This window comes from Protopterus annectens, chromosome 10.part0, assembly GCF_019279795.1.
Source record: "Protopterus annectens isolate FY-2018-M chromosome 10.part0, PAN1.0, whole genome shotgun sequence".
Classification (NCBI taxonomy): Eukaryota; Metazoa; Chordata; order Ceratodontiformes; family Protopteridae; genus Protopterus; species Protopterus annectens.
The window spans coordinates 52,272,786-52,289,410 of NC_056744.1; the positions used below are offsets into that span (position 1 = coordinate 52,272,786).

Sequence of the window (16,625 nt, forward strand, 5' to 3'; positions counted from 1 at the left end):
ACATCTTGGATGATCTAGAGGATGCCGATCGGGCCCGAACCGATTTCTCCATCGACTCCGAAGGGCTCGGGGACCGGCTCCGAATGGACTCAACAACTATCGGCTCCGAGGGAGGTTTCAAGGAAATTTCCCTCTGTGCCGATAAGGACTTCGGCTCCGAGGGGGAAGAGTCTGAGCCGGTAATCCTTATCGGCTCCAATATCAGTGGAGCCGATGAGGGTGACCCGCCTCGATGCCCCAGACCTCGGCTCCGAAACCAGAGGGGTCGAGGCTGGAGGCATCGAGGCAGACCGTTCCGACCTCGGCTCCTAAGTCCGTGGAGCCGATGGATAAGTCTGCTTAGCTTTTTTAGCAGTCGGTTCCGACTGACTGGTCGGAGCCGACGCTTTCTTCTTTTTAGAAGGAGACGGAGAGGAAGATAAAGCCTCCTCGAAGGAAGGCTTGATTAATCCCTTGAGGATTAATTTGTTTTTCCTCTCCTGGAGGACTCTAGAAGAGAACGCGTGGCACACACTACACGACTCTTGTAGGTGTTTAGCACCTAAGCAATAGACGCACGAGGAGTGGTCGTCCGTTATGGACATTTTAAAACCACACCTCGTGCATTTCTTAAACCCAGAGGGTTTGTGTTCTTTAGACATGACTGCTATGCCACAGAACCTATCTAAGAGAAAAACACTAAACTCTAGTTAAATTCAACAACTTTAGCAAATATATATATATATTTTTTTTTTACACTAAACAGTTAGTAGACAAAAACGAGAGAGAGAGAGAGTCAAGACCCTCTAACTTAAATGGGTACTTGACCCAAGAAAGAAACACAAGCAGCAAAGTAACAGGGGAAGGCCCCTCTAACTAAAACGGGAAACCTTCCCTGACTAAAAAAATCATGAATTTACCAACAGAAATTCACCAATCACACTAATATAACAACAATAGCTGTAAAAACAGCTTTTGGGTTCAAAGTAAGGAAATTTGTGACAGGAAAAAGCCTAATAAATAGTACTTAGCCCAGCCAATGTTGAGACCACGTCTAAGCTTGTTAGCGGCAAACGAGATCTGGGGGATTAGTGGTGGTGCATCCTGGGATAAAGATAGCTCAGCCAATAAGAGGCCTCGCTCTACAGCATAAGCGTGCCGAGTCGGAGCCGAGGGATCGGCTCCGAACCCATCAGTACAGAATGTAGGCGAGATAGGATCACATAACATCATAAATTTAGAGAAAGGTGCAACCTCCACATGAATGTTACTATGGAAAGGCACTTATTTTACACAAGGAATCAAAAGCCTGATGAAACTTTTACAGCATATATAACTGACCTTGGAAATAAAGCTAAAACATGCAGATTTGGTGACTTAAGGGAAGAGTTGATAAAAGACGTGTGTGGTATAAAATATGATGCTGTTTGAAAAATTGTGCTTTGTGACAGTGATTTAACTTTGAATAAGGCCATTGAGATTTGTCAGAAAAGCACACAAATATCCCTACAAATGACGGCAGCTCTAGAAGGCACAGTGATAAGGCTTATGTTGATAGTATGTAGCACATTATTAAAAGAAATAGGTCTAAGCACATGGCAGCCCCTGCCGCACCTACTGGTAAACCCCATAACTTTCTAGCAAATTCCAGACTTTGCACAGCCTCAGTGAAGCACAAGAGTGAGTCAGCACACTCAAAGCATGGGCCCCCACCCACTTTCACTGCCAAATGTCATAACTGTGGTGGAAGTCATGAATCTAAAAGGGAAAAATGTTTAGCTTTTGGTAAACAATGCCACAAATGTAATAAATGGAATAATTTCAAAAGATTTTGTAAGTCAAATGAATGTGGGCACTCTTTCAATAAAAGGGAACACTTAATGGTTTGATCAGTTAGATTGTGACAAGCCCACTCTATATTGTTGGCGTGTCAGTGTTTCATGAAATGGTTAATACACTTGCTTTAATAGCAAAAAATTAAGTATTTTGTACTGTTGGGATAAATAAACCCCCACAGAGCTCAGTGTTGACACAGGTTCTAAGTGCAATGTTATGTCTGCAGCAACATTTTCCAGAGTATGTAAAGGTGAAAGATTGATGTGGCAAGGTATGCAAAACTTGTTTTTTCTGGAGGTGAAGAAATTCAAACCAAAGGCTCAGTAGTGCTTTCATGTTACTCTGCAGAAAAAAGCTACAACATATTTTATGTGGTCAAGAGGAACATTCAGTCATTATTAGGACTCAGCGACTCTTTTGAAAATGGGACTGATTTCATTTAATAAGGAGGTCCATGCGGTGGTGGTGCTGCGGTAGCGTTGTCGCCTCACAGTAAGACGCTGTTCGGTTCGATTCTCAGTTAGAGCGTCTTCTGTGTGGAGACATGCGTGAATGGGCGTACCTTAGTTGAAGGTTGTGCGTCAGAGCTGGCAACTCGGTACGTAAAAATCTACTGCCAATCATTAGTGGACCGGAGTTCCGCTGTGGCGACCCCTAACCAGGAAAAGCCGAAAGACACAAACAAGGAGGTCCATTGTGTTAGCTTAAAAGAGCACTACTCTAACTTTGCCGGGCATATTTTTTCTACCTATGCTGATCTTTTCCAAGACAAACTAGGCAAACTTCCAGTTGTATACTCCATGAAATTAGACCCAGAGGTCAGTCCAGTTATCAGGCCAGCATGTAAAGTTCCAATAACCATGCAGGACAGAGTCAAAGCAGAGTTGGATAAAATGGCACTACAAGGTGTAATTTGTCCAGCTGAAGCTCCAACAGACTGGGTCTCTTCCATGGTGGTGGCTCATAAGAAAAGCTCATATGACATCAGAATATGTATTGACCCACGAGATTTGAACAAACTTCTAAAAAGACATCAACCAATGCGCACAGTCGAAGTCACAGCCTTGATGCCAAATGTCACTATTTTTTTTACTTAGATGCAGAGAGTTCATCTTGGCAAATTCAGCTTGACAAAAAATCCTCAATGTTCACTACATTTAGTACTCTGTTTGGCAGGTACAGATTTTTGAGAATGCCATTTGGAATAAATTCTGCAAGTTAAGTCTTTCAGAGTGCAATGGAGCAAATTTTTTCTGGGTATCCTTGTCCTATCATAGTAGCCGACACACTGATAGAAGGTCATGATGAAGCCAAATGCGACTGAAACCTCAGAAAAGTTCTTGAAAGGGCATGTCAAGCGAATCTTAAGCTCAATGCACAGAAATGTAAATTCAGGCTACAAGAAGTTCCTTATGTTGGTCATTTATTTAGGAGTGCAGGCCTACAACCAGACCTTTCAAAACAGGCATTCTCAAGATGCCAGCTCCAGACAAAGTACAAGCATTGCAATGTTTTCTTAGCATGGTCAACTACCTAGGTAAGTTCATTCCAGACTCGAGCCAACTATCAGCACCACTCAGAGAGCTGACATGTAAAGATGTATCACGGTCTTGGTTAGAGCAACACCAAACAGCATTTGATGCCCTGAAACTGAGAACTGCTAGTCCGCAGATGCTCAGATACTATAATTTTCACAGACTAGTCAAACTTTCCTGTCATGCTTCAAAATTTGGACTTAGTGCAGTAATTTTACCAGAGGATAAACTTGTTGCCTATGCATCGAGAACTCTTAGCCAAACTGAACAGCAGTATGCCCAGATTGAGAAACCGCTTTTGGCAATTGGGTTTGCAAGTTCGAAGTTCCATGATTATGTTTATGGTATACCTATCCAGATCGAAACAGACCACCAACCATTAGTCACTATCCTGAGTAAGCCAATGCATTCAGCTCCAGCCAGACTGCAACGTATGATGCTGAGATCGTAAAAGTACAATTTCAATCTTGTCTATAAGAAAGGCAAACTTCTTTATCTTGCTGATATATTATCCAGATCAACCGGAAATACTACTGAACACAATGACGATCAAGGCTCTCAACTGCTTGATGATTCTGAAGTTATGGAAGTGAGAAAATTTTCTTCCACACATCTTGATAAGCTGAGAGAACACACAGACAAGATCCAGTTTTACAATGACTCAACCATATTATTAATCAAGGACGGCCGTCAGAGCAATCTAGTTTACCGCAAGAAGTGCAACTTTGTTTTCCATACAGAGATGAGATTTTGTCTGACAAAGGTAACATCATGAAAGGTCTGAAAGTAACCGCTCCAAAGTCCTTGCAACCTGAGTACATTACTATTTTATACTGTGGTCACCCACGAACAGAATCTACCAAAAGAAGGGCGAGAGAGAGAGTATTTTGGCCTTCTATGTCACAAGACATTGAGAGAGCACCTTTTCTTTGCTCAGTATGTAATAGTACAAAGCCTCATCAGCAGAAAGAACCACTTCAGGTTAACCAGATTCCGGAACTACCTTGGTCGAAAGTAGCCACTGATATCTTTAAGCGAAATGGTCAAAATTTGGTGTTAGTAGACTCTTACTCCAATTGGTTCGAGATAGACCTGTTTCCTAATCTAGCATCTAGTACAGTCATGACTAAGATGAAACGTCAATTTCCTCTCCACGGTAGTCCACACAAAGCTATTTCTGACAATGGCATGCAGCTTACAAGCCAACAGTTCAAAAGATTTGCTGAAGAATGGGACTTTACTCATGTCACAAGTAGTCCAGAGTACCCCCAGTCAAATACTTTGGCAGAACGAGCAGTTCAAAGAGCAAAACAGTTACTAGAGAAGTGTAAATGAGACAAGTGATAAATCCAAAAAAAACCCCAAGAACCACCAAATAAACGTGCTGCTCAAAACAGTCGATCCAAAAATCCAGAAAAGAGCAGAAGGCAAATCCAGATCAGTGCAAATCAATTAATTCAGTGAACAAACATAAGCACTTTCACAGTTGTAGAACTGCTTCTTCAGACATTAATAAACACAAACTAAACCCTTCCTTAAATAGTAATACAGCACTTCCCCTCTTTGGGCTAAATTGGTTAAATGGATTACATTATTAAAGAAAAACAAATCTATTATCCAAGTTTATATATATATATATATATATATATATATATATATACATATCTCTCTCTCTATAATACATATCTCTCTCTCTCTATATATATATATATATATATATATATATATATATAGATCTAGGACTATTGAACGAAAGTTCAATAGTCCAAATCCAACATAACGTAACGCACTTTAACAAAAGCGCTTTCACCGTAAAAGCGTTTTTGTTAAAATGCGTTGGCAGAAAAAAAAAAACACTAAATCTTTTTTATGCAGGGGGGCAAGCCCCCCTGCGCCCCCCATACCCCTCCTACTTTTATATTCTCACTTCAACATCGCACTACAGTGGGGGAAAAAGGAAATTTCCCTTAACGGCACCATAGTGCGACCGGCACAACGAGCATACTTTTCCGAAAGTGCTGCTTTGATGAACAGCACTTTCTGCCAAAGCAGAAATCACTGAACATACTTAACCGAAAGTGACGTCAGGGATCTGTACGGATCCCATATATATATATATATATATATATATATACATATATATATATACACACACACACAGACACACACACATATATCTGGTAACACACATAAAATTAAAAAAAACTCTCAAAAACATTCTCATAAATTAAAACTCATACCCAATATAATAAAAGAATGTGCAAACTTATAAAATCATGTACAGAGTGCACAGACCATGGAACAAAAATTCTGCTGTTATGCACACAAGTAAACTATGTAAAAGTTATGGCATAATGAGCTATATAAAAATACCTAAACAAACATCTCGCTTTCAATATGGGTTTTATGGGAACTTTGTCACTGAGGCCCCTACCACTATCTGCTCTCAATTCTTACTATCCATCTAGTCTCAGTGACTTCCGCCTTATTCCTAACATTTCCTTACCTTTCATCTACTGTTGTTCTCCCAATAATCAAAAACCTAAACTGATGTGTTGTGTCATTGTCTATAATATGCTTCCCTAAAGCATTGGTATTTACCTTATTACTAATAGAGTACAAATGTTCTTTTATTCTCTCTCTCAACCTCCTATCAGTCTTACCTATATAAAATGACCTACATGTCAAGCAATGTGCAAGATGCTGTCACAATCAGCTCCTATTTTAAAGACAAAATTCCTATTCAAATCCGGATGGAAAGATTGCCCAGAAGTATCAATAAATTTACATTAATTACAATTAGAACAGGGTAATGTTAAGGCTGCATTTTCTATATCTTTAGCAATTCCTACATTTTTAGGGCAACACAGTAAATGTCTCAAAAATTTCATATTCTTAAAAATAAAACTAAGGTTAGAGCCCACAATCTTTCTAATTTCTTCATCGGCAGTGAGAATTGGCCAACACTTCCTATAAACATCTAAAACTTGTCTTACATTACTTGAATATAAAACCGGCAGCCTTGTTGTACCGCCAGACTTCCTAATCGTCATCTCAAATTTATCTGTGGTATCCTTGCCAGAAAAATAGGGTTTAGCCTCCTTACATCTCATCCCCTGTACCTGTGTTAAAATATTGTTAACCTTTTTCAGGTTATAACCTCTATTAATAAACCAAGTCGATAAATCTATTAATTCATGCCTGAAAACTCCCTCAGCCACAGTCTAGAAGTTCTCATCCCTTGTCCCTTCACAACATGATCAAAAATTTGGGAGGGATGCATACTTCCTCTATGCAGCAAGTTGTTCCTACTACATTTCTTTCTATGTACCATCATGATAACACCTGTGTTTTTTTCAACTTTATATCCAAAAAAATCAATTTCTTCGTAAGAGAAATTCATGCTGAATTTAAGAAAGGTGGTAGTATTATTGAGATACTCATAAAATGACCTCAATCCACCTAAAGTTCCTTCTACACAATAAACAAGTCATCGACAAACAGTCGATAAAAACCTACAGACTTATTATATGGACCTTTCATTATTGCTTCTTCCTCCCAAGCTGCCGTAACTATATTGGCGTAGCTATTGGCACATGAAGTGTCCATAGCTACTTCATCCTTCTGTAAATAAATCTTGTGTTGAAAAATATATTATTCTCCAATACCACTTCCATCAATAAACATAACAAGTCAGCAACTTATGTACAAATTCACTATGTCCTAACAAATACTGTTTCAGTAATAACACCCCTCTCTAATGGGGTGTATTTGTGAACAGGGATTGTACATCCAGGGGGACAAGGATTAAATTGACTGATGTAAATGTGTATGTAAATACTGATTATAATGATGTGTATAGTATGATTAACAGGGTACATAACACTGAAAACTTAAGTCCCAATAGCTGGCAGAAACAAATATCGTAGAAAAAAATCGAGTTCTCAGAAATCAAGAATGCAATAATTTATTTTCACATAAATACGTAGGCGCTTTCACGGTTGCAAAAGACCGCTTCCTCAGACAGTTACAAAATTTCAGAAAGAGCCTATTTAAACTTTAAAAATACATCACATGACATTCATTGCTAATTATGTTTTAAAGTAACATATCCAATTTCAAAATACTCATTCATACATGCGAAGCAGTATTACTAATGTTGTGTAAGTATAAAAACAAATAAACCATAGAAGTACAAATTAATGAAAATAAATATTGAAAATAAAAACTTAGTAAAACCTACCATATTGATAAATACACTAACTACTATATACACAATGTTCAAATATATTGACAAATACAAAGCCTGTATGAATATAAAGCACACAGATCACTTGGCAGCCTACAAAATTAATGGAATGTAAATAACACTGTAACTGTCCCTAGTGCCTTAGTCTACGAGACCTCAGCACTGGTTTAAGGGGGACATTATCATTGAGGACCATGGTCTGATGTGCACCCAGCCTCAATAGCCATTCCAATTCAGCTACCTCTGTGCGATTGCCCACATCCCCTCCACGTATATCATCATATGTAACGTGTAAAACCTGAAATAAAAAAGAATGAGTCATGTCTGTCTGTAATGTGCGTTTCGCCAAGTAGCTATAATCATGACCTTTACGAATACAGTAAAGGTGATCCCTGATTCTGTCTTTAAGGCTCCTATTGGTTTTCCTCACATAAAACTTAAACACCTGCAGCAGTGGGCTAAATAACAACAACATTTCTAGTACAATTAGCATTAACCTTAATGCTCCATAAGTGATATGTTTCAGGATGCCTGAAAAATCTCGACTCGTCAATATATTGACAATAATTACAGTTGTTACACTTGGATGTACCATCAATGTTCATGGGAAGTTGTATCCTTACTCTCTGAGAGCACAATCTTTCAAATTCCTCATGTTACTATATACAAATTTAGGACCCCTATCTAAAAATTCTGAAAACCTAGTATCTGTCTCCAAAATGTGCCAATTACCTTTAATGATATTCTTGACATCATCTATTCCTTTTGCAAATGGAAGCACAATGGGTGGACATATGTGATTGTCCATATGTGTCATTGTTTTAAAGTTGTTCTCAGCATAGTAGGGTCTACCCCTCCCTTCCCTCTCATTGCAAACCTTGTAACAGGCTGCTTTCCAGTTCTATTTCATTATATCCCCTAGAAGTAAATTCAAGTTTAAGTTCACATAATCTCCTGTCTAAATTATGATCTTCACTTGTTAATCTTGATACCCTCAGTGCCTGTCCAGTGACAATATTGCCAAAGATATGGTTAGGGTGCATACTGTCCCTGTGTAAATAGGAGGGTCTATAGCATTCCTTCCTGTGCATGCTAGTACTGATGCCATCACCCACCTTTCTAATGTTCACATCAAGACAGTCTATCATTTGCTGTGAGCATGTCATAGAAAATTTTAGGAATGAACTGCTACTACTGAAATGTCTCACAGCCTCCTCCAAACGTTCCTCATCACCTTTACATGCAAAAAGCAAATCATCGACAAAACGTACATCTTACTGAATATTCTATATTTGAATAAATCAAGATTGGTGACCCATTAATACCAATAACACATGGGTTACTGAAAATACACAAGGATCCAAAGAACCTCCCAATGAGACCTACTGCCTGCAGGCGTGATTGGTGCACAAAATCTATCTCTATATTTTTAGAGAAACATCTTAGACCATTGCTAGATGAGAATCAAATAGTTCTAAGGTATTCAAAACAATTTATGGAAGATCTGTATATGTTTTTAAGAGACAAATTTGAAGTGGGGAACTTAATCTTTGTCACCTTAGATGTACAATCCCTGTTCACAAATATACCCAGTGAGAGAGGGGTGTTATTACTGCAACAGTATTTGTTAGGACATAGTGAATTTGAACACACGTTCATTGACTTGTTATGTTTATTGATGGAGGTGGTATTGGAGAATAATATATTTTTCAACACAAGATTTATTTACAGAAGGATGGCGTAGCTATGGATACTTCATATGCGAATAGCTACCCCAATATAGTTACGGCAGCTTGGGAGGAAGAAGAGATAATGAAAGAGTCTGAAGAAGTCTCGTTATTTCAGAGACGACAGCGCTTACTGAACTGTTTGTAAATAAAATTTGGTCGTTTTTTACAGCAGTTTTGGATTTATTATACATAGCTCGGCTATTACTGTTTTATCTTGGTGATGATAATGAAAGGTCTGCATAATAAGTGTATATGCTTTTATCGACTGTTTGTTGATGACTTGTTTATTGTGTGGGAGGGAACTTTGGATGGATTGAGGTCATTTTATGAGTATTTCAATAATACCACCACCTTTCTTAAATTCACCATGAATTTCTCTTATGAAGAAATTGATTTTTTGGATATAAAGCTGATAAAACATACAGGTGTTGTTAGCACAATGGTACACAGAAAGAAATGTAGTAGGAACAACTTGCTACATAGAAGTACGCATCCCTCCTATATTTTTAATGTTGTGAAGGGACAAGGGATGAGAACTTCAGGACTGAGTGTGGATGAGGGAGTTTTCAGGCATGAATTAATGGATTTACAGACCTGGTTTATTAGTAGAGGTTATAACCCGAAAAGGGTTAACAATATTTTTACACAGGTACAGGTGATGTGATGTACTGAGGCTAAACCCTATTTTTCTGGTAAGGAGAAGAACACTATTTTGTTTCTAATGTACATAGTAATGCATGCTTGCCTCCGATATCCTTTTGCATGAAGAGCAATCTTTAAGAGAGAGGATGTAGATCAATATGCATGTGTACATACGTTCAAGAAGCTATCCAAGGGCTTGCACTAGAGTATAACTACTGAGCACGTGCGATCCTGACTGCCATTTTGTAGTTAGCTGTTGAAATGTGAACATGTATGTAAGTAAGCTCTGTTTGTTAGTTAGTTTGTTCGTATTTATAGAAGCTGCTATCCATCCTGTGTTTATATATAGTAAAGCATCTGAATGAAACCTCAACCCTTCTTATTTGAAAAAAAGACGAATGAGCGACAGAAACTAACCACACTGAGGAATTTGCTTGGGAAGTCAAAGTGGATAGCTTGGAAGACACCTTCTTGAGGTCTTCCACCAGCAATAGCTCTGCAAGTTAAGTGGAAAGCTGTTGGACCAAATCCCTTTGGAGGTGGATAAAATGTGCCAAATAATTTGTCTCTGTCAGTCCAAAGGCAGCTGAGGCGTACTTATGCTTCCCAAAATAGTCTATCACCTGGGACTCCCTGAAGCTCTGCTAGCTCCTTTTTAGTGGCGGCGGCAACCACTATGGCATTGACTGGGACTTGCTCCAGAAGGAATGGTCTGCAGGAGGACTAAAACATGTCAGCCCTTTCAGGAAGAGGCTCCACAGTGTCTGGTTCCTTCCAGGCTCTGCTAGCGATACCTACCAACTCATCAGCAGAAGAGGACACCCAGGAGGGTAGACTGTCCCATCCCAAAAGCCTTCAGAAATACGGACTACTCTGTAGACAGGGGTTGGGAAGACCATCTACCCTTTTGTTTCAATCACCGGATGGAGATCTGGGAGTCCCATCTCCTTCCTTGAGGTCTGCATCCTCAGAGAGGGACTCCACGGGGGAGTCCAAGTGCCCCCTCTTGCACTTTCTCTTACGATGAGCGTCATCCGCAGGGGGCTCCAGGGAGGACTCGGAAGAGACAGGGACTCCCAGAGGGGAGGAAACCTCCTGAAGGCTTGATCGGAAGGGCTGACTCTGCTGACTCTGGACAGGATGGGAGGCCTCACCAGCTGACAGGGAGAGGCTGGGAGGGACCAGGAGGAGCGGCAGAGGAAATTCCAGACATGCAGAAGGTCCTCTCTACCAACTGGAAAGCAGAGGGGCTGGAAGCGGGCCCATCCCTCACGTCCAAAGGAAAGGTCCCCTGTAGAGGAGGAATGGGTTCATAAACATCACCACAACCCCCAGATGACACTAGCCCTGAACTATCAAAGGCCGAAGTGCCGAGGGAAAGGGAACAGTTCAAGAAGACAGTACCAGATCCCCACCCCCTGCATGGAGCCAGCGTCTATCACACAGGTACCGGGCTCATCCTGCTCCAAGGGTGGGGGGAAAGTACAGTTGTGTACACTTACCATAAATGTAGATGTTCGAGTCTGTATCTACCCCTCTGAGGCCTGTCTGAATTGGGAAAGGACCAATTTTTTGTAGGCCAATTCCTACTAAATCTTGGTGGCTGTACTTGTAAGAAATCTTTAACTGCTTGCATGGATTTTGCCTTGTCCTCCATCTTTTTAATCACCTCTTCAGCTTTAGATCCAAACAAAACATTATGCTGAACAGGAGCATCCAATAATTTAGCTTTTACTTGATCTGGCAAATTTTGTTCCTTTAACCATGCATGCCTTCTAATTACTGTGCCAGAGGCAGCAGCCCTACAAGAAGCCTCCAAGGCATCAAATCCACAGTGTAAACCATGCTTCCCAACTTGTTCAGTGGCATGCATTAAGTCATGTAATTCCTTATCATCTGCACAGGCAGAAATGGAAGTTAGCTTTTGTTTTAAAACAGACAGGAGAAATTGCTGGTATTTCAGCATATGAAACTGACAGTTTAAAGCCCTAACAGATAAAGTAGCAGAAGTGTACACTTTTTTGCCCCATCTTTCTAAAGATCTGGAATCCTTCTCAGTGGGAATGGGGTTTTTAGCAGAAGCGGCCTTAACATCCTTAGGACCCTGAGAAATGGTTTCAGGGTCAGCAGTAGGGTTCTTGTATAAAAACTGGTGGGAATCAGGAACCCTATAATATCTGTCTGGCTTAACAGGAGCTGGAGGAAAAAGAGTCAGGAGTTAAGTTAGCCTCCAAAAAAGCATCATCCACAATATCCAAAATAGGAGGAATAGCCAGGGGTCTATGTTGTGGAAGAAGAAGAAAATCCCTTAGTCTTTTCTTAGATTCCGAATACTCCTGTCCTTCCCAGTGGAAATGTTCCCTCATTTCATGCAAAGTTTCCCCAAAAGAGAAATTCTCAGGGGGAGAAGCTGAAGGAATGGATTCCTCAGCATCAGAATCCTCATAAGAAGGGAAAGAATATTCCTGGTCAGAAGAAGAAACTGAAGAAACAGAAGCCTGATCAGAGGAGTCATAATAAACTTCCTGCCTTGGCCTTTTATCTGGAGGGGGAGGTGAACCCCTAATCATAGTAAGTAAGTCCTCCGCCATCTTAAGTAACTGTTTCTGAGATTGGGAGCCGGATCAGAAGAGGCCTGGGCTGCAGTCTTTGATTTGGAAGGAGTCTTTGCCTTTGGCTTTGCCTTTATTAGAAGCTGAGTTGGCCTGAAAACCCCTTCGGAAGCCGGTACCTGCACAGCGGCTCCGGACCCATCCGAAGGAGCATTGTCCGAAGGTCCTGCAACAGAAATATTCAAAGGCCTAGTTGGCTCCTCGTGGGAGTCCGTTTCGGCCATCGGTTCCAAAATGGCCGACGACAGGGGCTGCAAAAGCGCCTCACTGACAACGGCCGAACCTGAAGCTGGCTCTGCTTGTACGATATCGTCTGATTTGGACCTCGGAGGCCCGTCTTTGTCCTTGCGTCGTTTGTGAACTCCGGTAGCCGGAACCGTATGCGACGACATTTTGTAATTAAAACGCCTACCAAAGTAATGAAATGCAAAATCGTACCTTCGTTTAATTGTACGTTGATTGAATCTAGCACAAAACCGACAACTAGCTACGCTGTGGTCAGGGCCTAAGCAAGGAATACAGTAAGAATGAAAATCCTTATGAGGTATTTGCTTCCCACATGAAATACAATTATTAACTTTTTCTGACATCGGACTGGAGCAAGAAAAGTTTCAACGGGGTACTTAGCTTTGAGTAGGAGAAGAAAGTCTTCGGACTGAAGTTTGTTTAGAAAAAATTGTCAGGAGTCAGCCGACCGGCACTTGCGAACTGCTATCACCGCACGGCAAGAAAGACTGGAGAACATGGCGTCGGCTGTCAGCTTTGTACTCCTGGCACTCTGACGTCAGGGAGCATGGCTGAATAGCTGACGCCGGACCCAGACTTTGGGACTCTGGCCGACCGAGGACTGCCTGCCGGCAGGGGAGAACCCTACAGTCATGACTGCAACAGTAAAACACAATGAACATCAGAATAAGCCAGGGACCCCGATGAGGTCGAGAAAGGGAGGATACTCGGCCTCGTCGTAATCTGACTGCAGACATCCTGGTCCCTAGAATTCAAAGCCACTGGGGTTGGATGAGGAGAACAAGAAACCGTGAGGACTGAGGCTCCCCTGGCTGGATGGGCAGGGGAAGCAAGGAGTCCTAACTATTTGGGCCTTGCGAAAGCTCATCATCATCCTGACCCTGTCTGAGTGCAAGAGACACCTCAGAGATCTGGAGAAGGAAGAGGAGTGGGTAGACTTGGTAGGAGATCTCCCTGACCTACTGTGATATTATGGGGAATGGCTCCGATGTCTCGGAGCCAAATGAGTCCTCTGTTTGGAGGCAGAAGGGACAACAACCTCCTGCAAGACTATAATCTGATCCGATGACCCTGCGTATTCAAAGGCCTAACCGACAAAGCGGACGGATCTGACAAACTGGTCGGATGTGAGGCCTGCCTGATCTTGGTCAGATCACAGGGCCACGGATCCAGACAGGCCCTGGATCCAAGAGACAACTCTGCAGCTCTCAGCTCTGAGATGGACTGGGCTGCAATTGGATCCAGAGACTTAGGATCCAACAGCCATAGTTTCTTAGAGGTAGCTGGCTGGAGAGAAGGGTTCTTCATCTTCATACTGGAAGAGGAAGCTTTCGAGGGGGGAACAAATGGTCCCCCCCTGGGCCAGACCCTTTAGCAAATGTTTGCTGCGGCACTATGCCGAGGACCTGGGATTAAACACAGCACAAAGGTAGCATTCAACCTCCAGGTGCGGAGTGCTCAAGCCATACACACACTCCTCGTGCATGTCAGAATGAGGCATTTCCGACCGCAACAGAAGCATTTTTTTAAAAACCAGATGGTTTGTCAGCCATAATTTAATATCTAAGATTAACTAGATTAAACTAAATTACTAAAAGCACTAACTACACCAAGACTGCCCTAACGGCTACTAGAAAAAGGGCACTAAAAACCCGACACACAGTAAGTTGCACAAAAAAAAACCTTAGCTTAGGGAAGGGAGGTAATAAACCACAACAAACAACACCAACTATACTAAAAACCACACTAGAAAACTACCTGAAGTAAGAAATAAGCACTTAACTAGCTACAGCCAATGGAAATGCGTATGCACACGATACATGGCAAATGTGATCTGGGGGTCAGAGGGCGGCAGGGCATCATGGGAGAGGGAGAAGCTAGAGCCTTGGATCAGTCTGTAGTATGTTGCTGGCTCAGATCCAATATTGGATCCTAGACCCTATAGTGATGAATGACGACTTGGATAACATCAGATCTAAATATAAAGATAAAAATAAAACCACACAAATGATTCCTAGTCAAAAGAAAAGAAACTGTGTGATGTCAGGCAAGCATCATATAATTCAGCCATTCTTGATCAGCTGCTTAAACCAGTTTAGTACTGCAGTGGAGCTGATGCCTGTCCCAGCACTCACTGGGCACAAGACAGAGGTTAACTACGGTGTTTGGACATTGCAGGATGTATAATCAGTCGCTTTCACACAGCATGCATAAATAAGGGCATTTCTGAGGAATGTCACTTTCTTCACATTTTGGGAAGTGGGAAGTCACTTAAGACACCTGGCAAAACTCTACATTGATATAAGAAGACAAGCAGACTTTGTGCAGAACATTGAACAACAGTAGTGAAAAAATGAATGAATTCGCCAAAGCCTATGGTTGTTGTACACAGTGTAGATATATACTATCGGCTGCTAGTTTGAAACTTGATATCAACCAGGACACAGTGTTTTTTAAAAAAAGTAACTGTCAGACTAGCAAAATAGTTTACCTGGCAAAGTGTAATTCCTGCCCGGGGTTTTATGTCTGGAAAACTGAGAGGGCTCTCAGGTCCAGGATATATGAACACTTATATGACATTAAGAATTCAAAAGAAACCAATGCCTTATTTAGGCATAGTAAAATATGTGTTCATTTCTCTGGATTTAAATTTGGGATATTAGATACCATTGAAATAAATCCCAGTGGTGGCAACTGGAAAAACACTTTAAAAAAGAGGGAACTGATGTGGCAGCTTCGTTTGGCAGCTAATCTGTGTCCAGGATTAAATGATTTTATATCTATCTTGCCTGCTTTAAAAGAAAGAGTGGAAAGGGTTTAATTTTATATAATTTCTTTACAGAAATGTATTTTATTGTATTTTTAGTGTTTACAGTATATGCGTTTAAGATATTAATTTATTCAAGAGATCTTTTGTTTGACTGGTGAGATCCCTCAACTATCCTGTGACAGTGTAATATATTTAAATCCACATGACTGTTTGTATATTGTTCTGAGGAAGTCAATTTTACTTTGATGAAAGCACTTAACCTGAAAAATAAACTTGTGTCTACTAGTCCTACTGGTGAATTTGTGGTTTTTAGTTTTTATTTTCACCAGTTTGCTACAATCATTTGTTTTTTGTGCAAAACATTCCCAAGCCAAGAAATGAAACTAGAGAACAGACTGCTGTGAATAAACAGTGCTGGCAGCTGTACCAAAGGATACTGACCTTTTCAAACTGTAAGATCATATACTACAATACTGGAAGGAAAGTTGTGATGCCTCCTTAATTCATTAAAAAAAAATAGCCCTTCTTCATGAAATATCAGTTATAAAATGCAAACAACTAAACCGTGCAACATGAGGATGACAGCTTCATTGATTTAAATGAGACAAACCAAAGATACATGATTGCTATAGACCCTACCTCCAGGACAGGCAAGAATTTCAACATAGTGATAAGAAAACTTTCCTTTTTTTAACTTCTGAACCATATTTTGAATGTTTCTGAATCCGTAGGCTGATGCAAACTGCAAAATGATCTCTCCATTCTTCTCAAGTGTTACTTCTTGCAAGTCTTTGTTTCTAAAAATAAAGGCAGTTTATTGATTATAACCCAACTAGTTTACTACTTGAATACAATCCAACTAGATTAGTTATATACAGAAAGCCAACAAAAGCACATACCAATACAACTACTGTATCACTTACATACCATGATCTATTTGCTGTAATGTAATCCTCATCAATGGAGGTGTCTTGGTTTCAATTATTTTGTATGCAGTCCAGATACAAGAAAAGCTAAGTTGTTCAC

At 40.7% G+C, this 16,625-nt stretch overlaps 1 protein-coding gene across 1 annotated transcript in view; it reads right to left on the reverse strand.

Annotated features, from left to right (window-relative positions):
* Positions 1-16,625, reverse strand: part of NARF (nuclear prelamin A recognition factor) — a 700,547-nt gene that overhangs the window by 66,423 nt on the left and 617,499 nt on the right. The window contains exon 11 of the mRNA XM_044085012.1: positions 16,239-16,396. Coding sequence (XP_043940947.1) covers positions 16,239-16,396 — 158 coding nt within the window. The remainder of the gene's footprint in view (positions 1-16,238; positions 16,397-16,625) is intronic.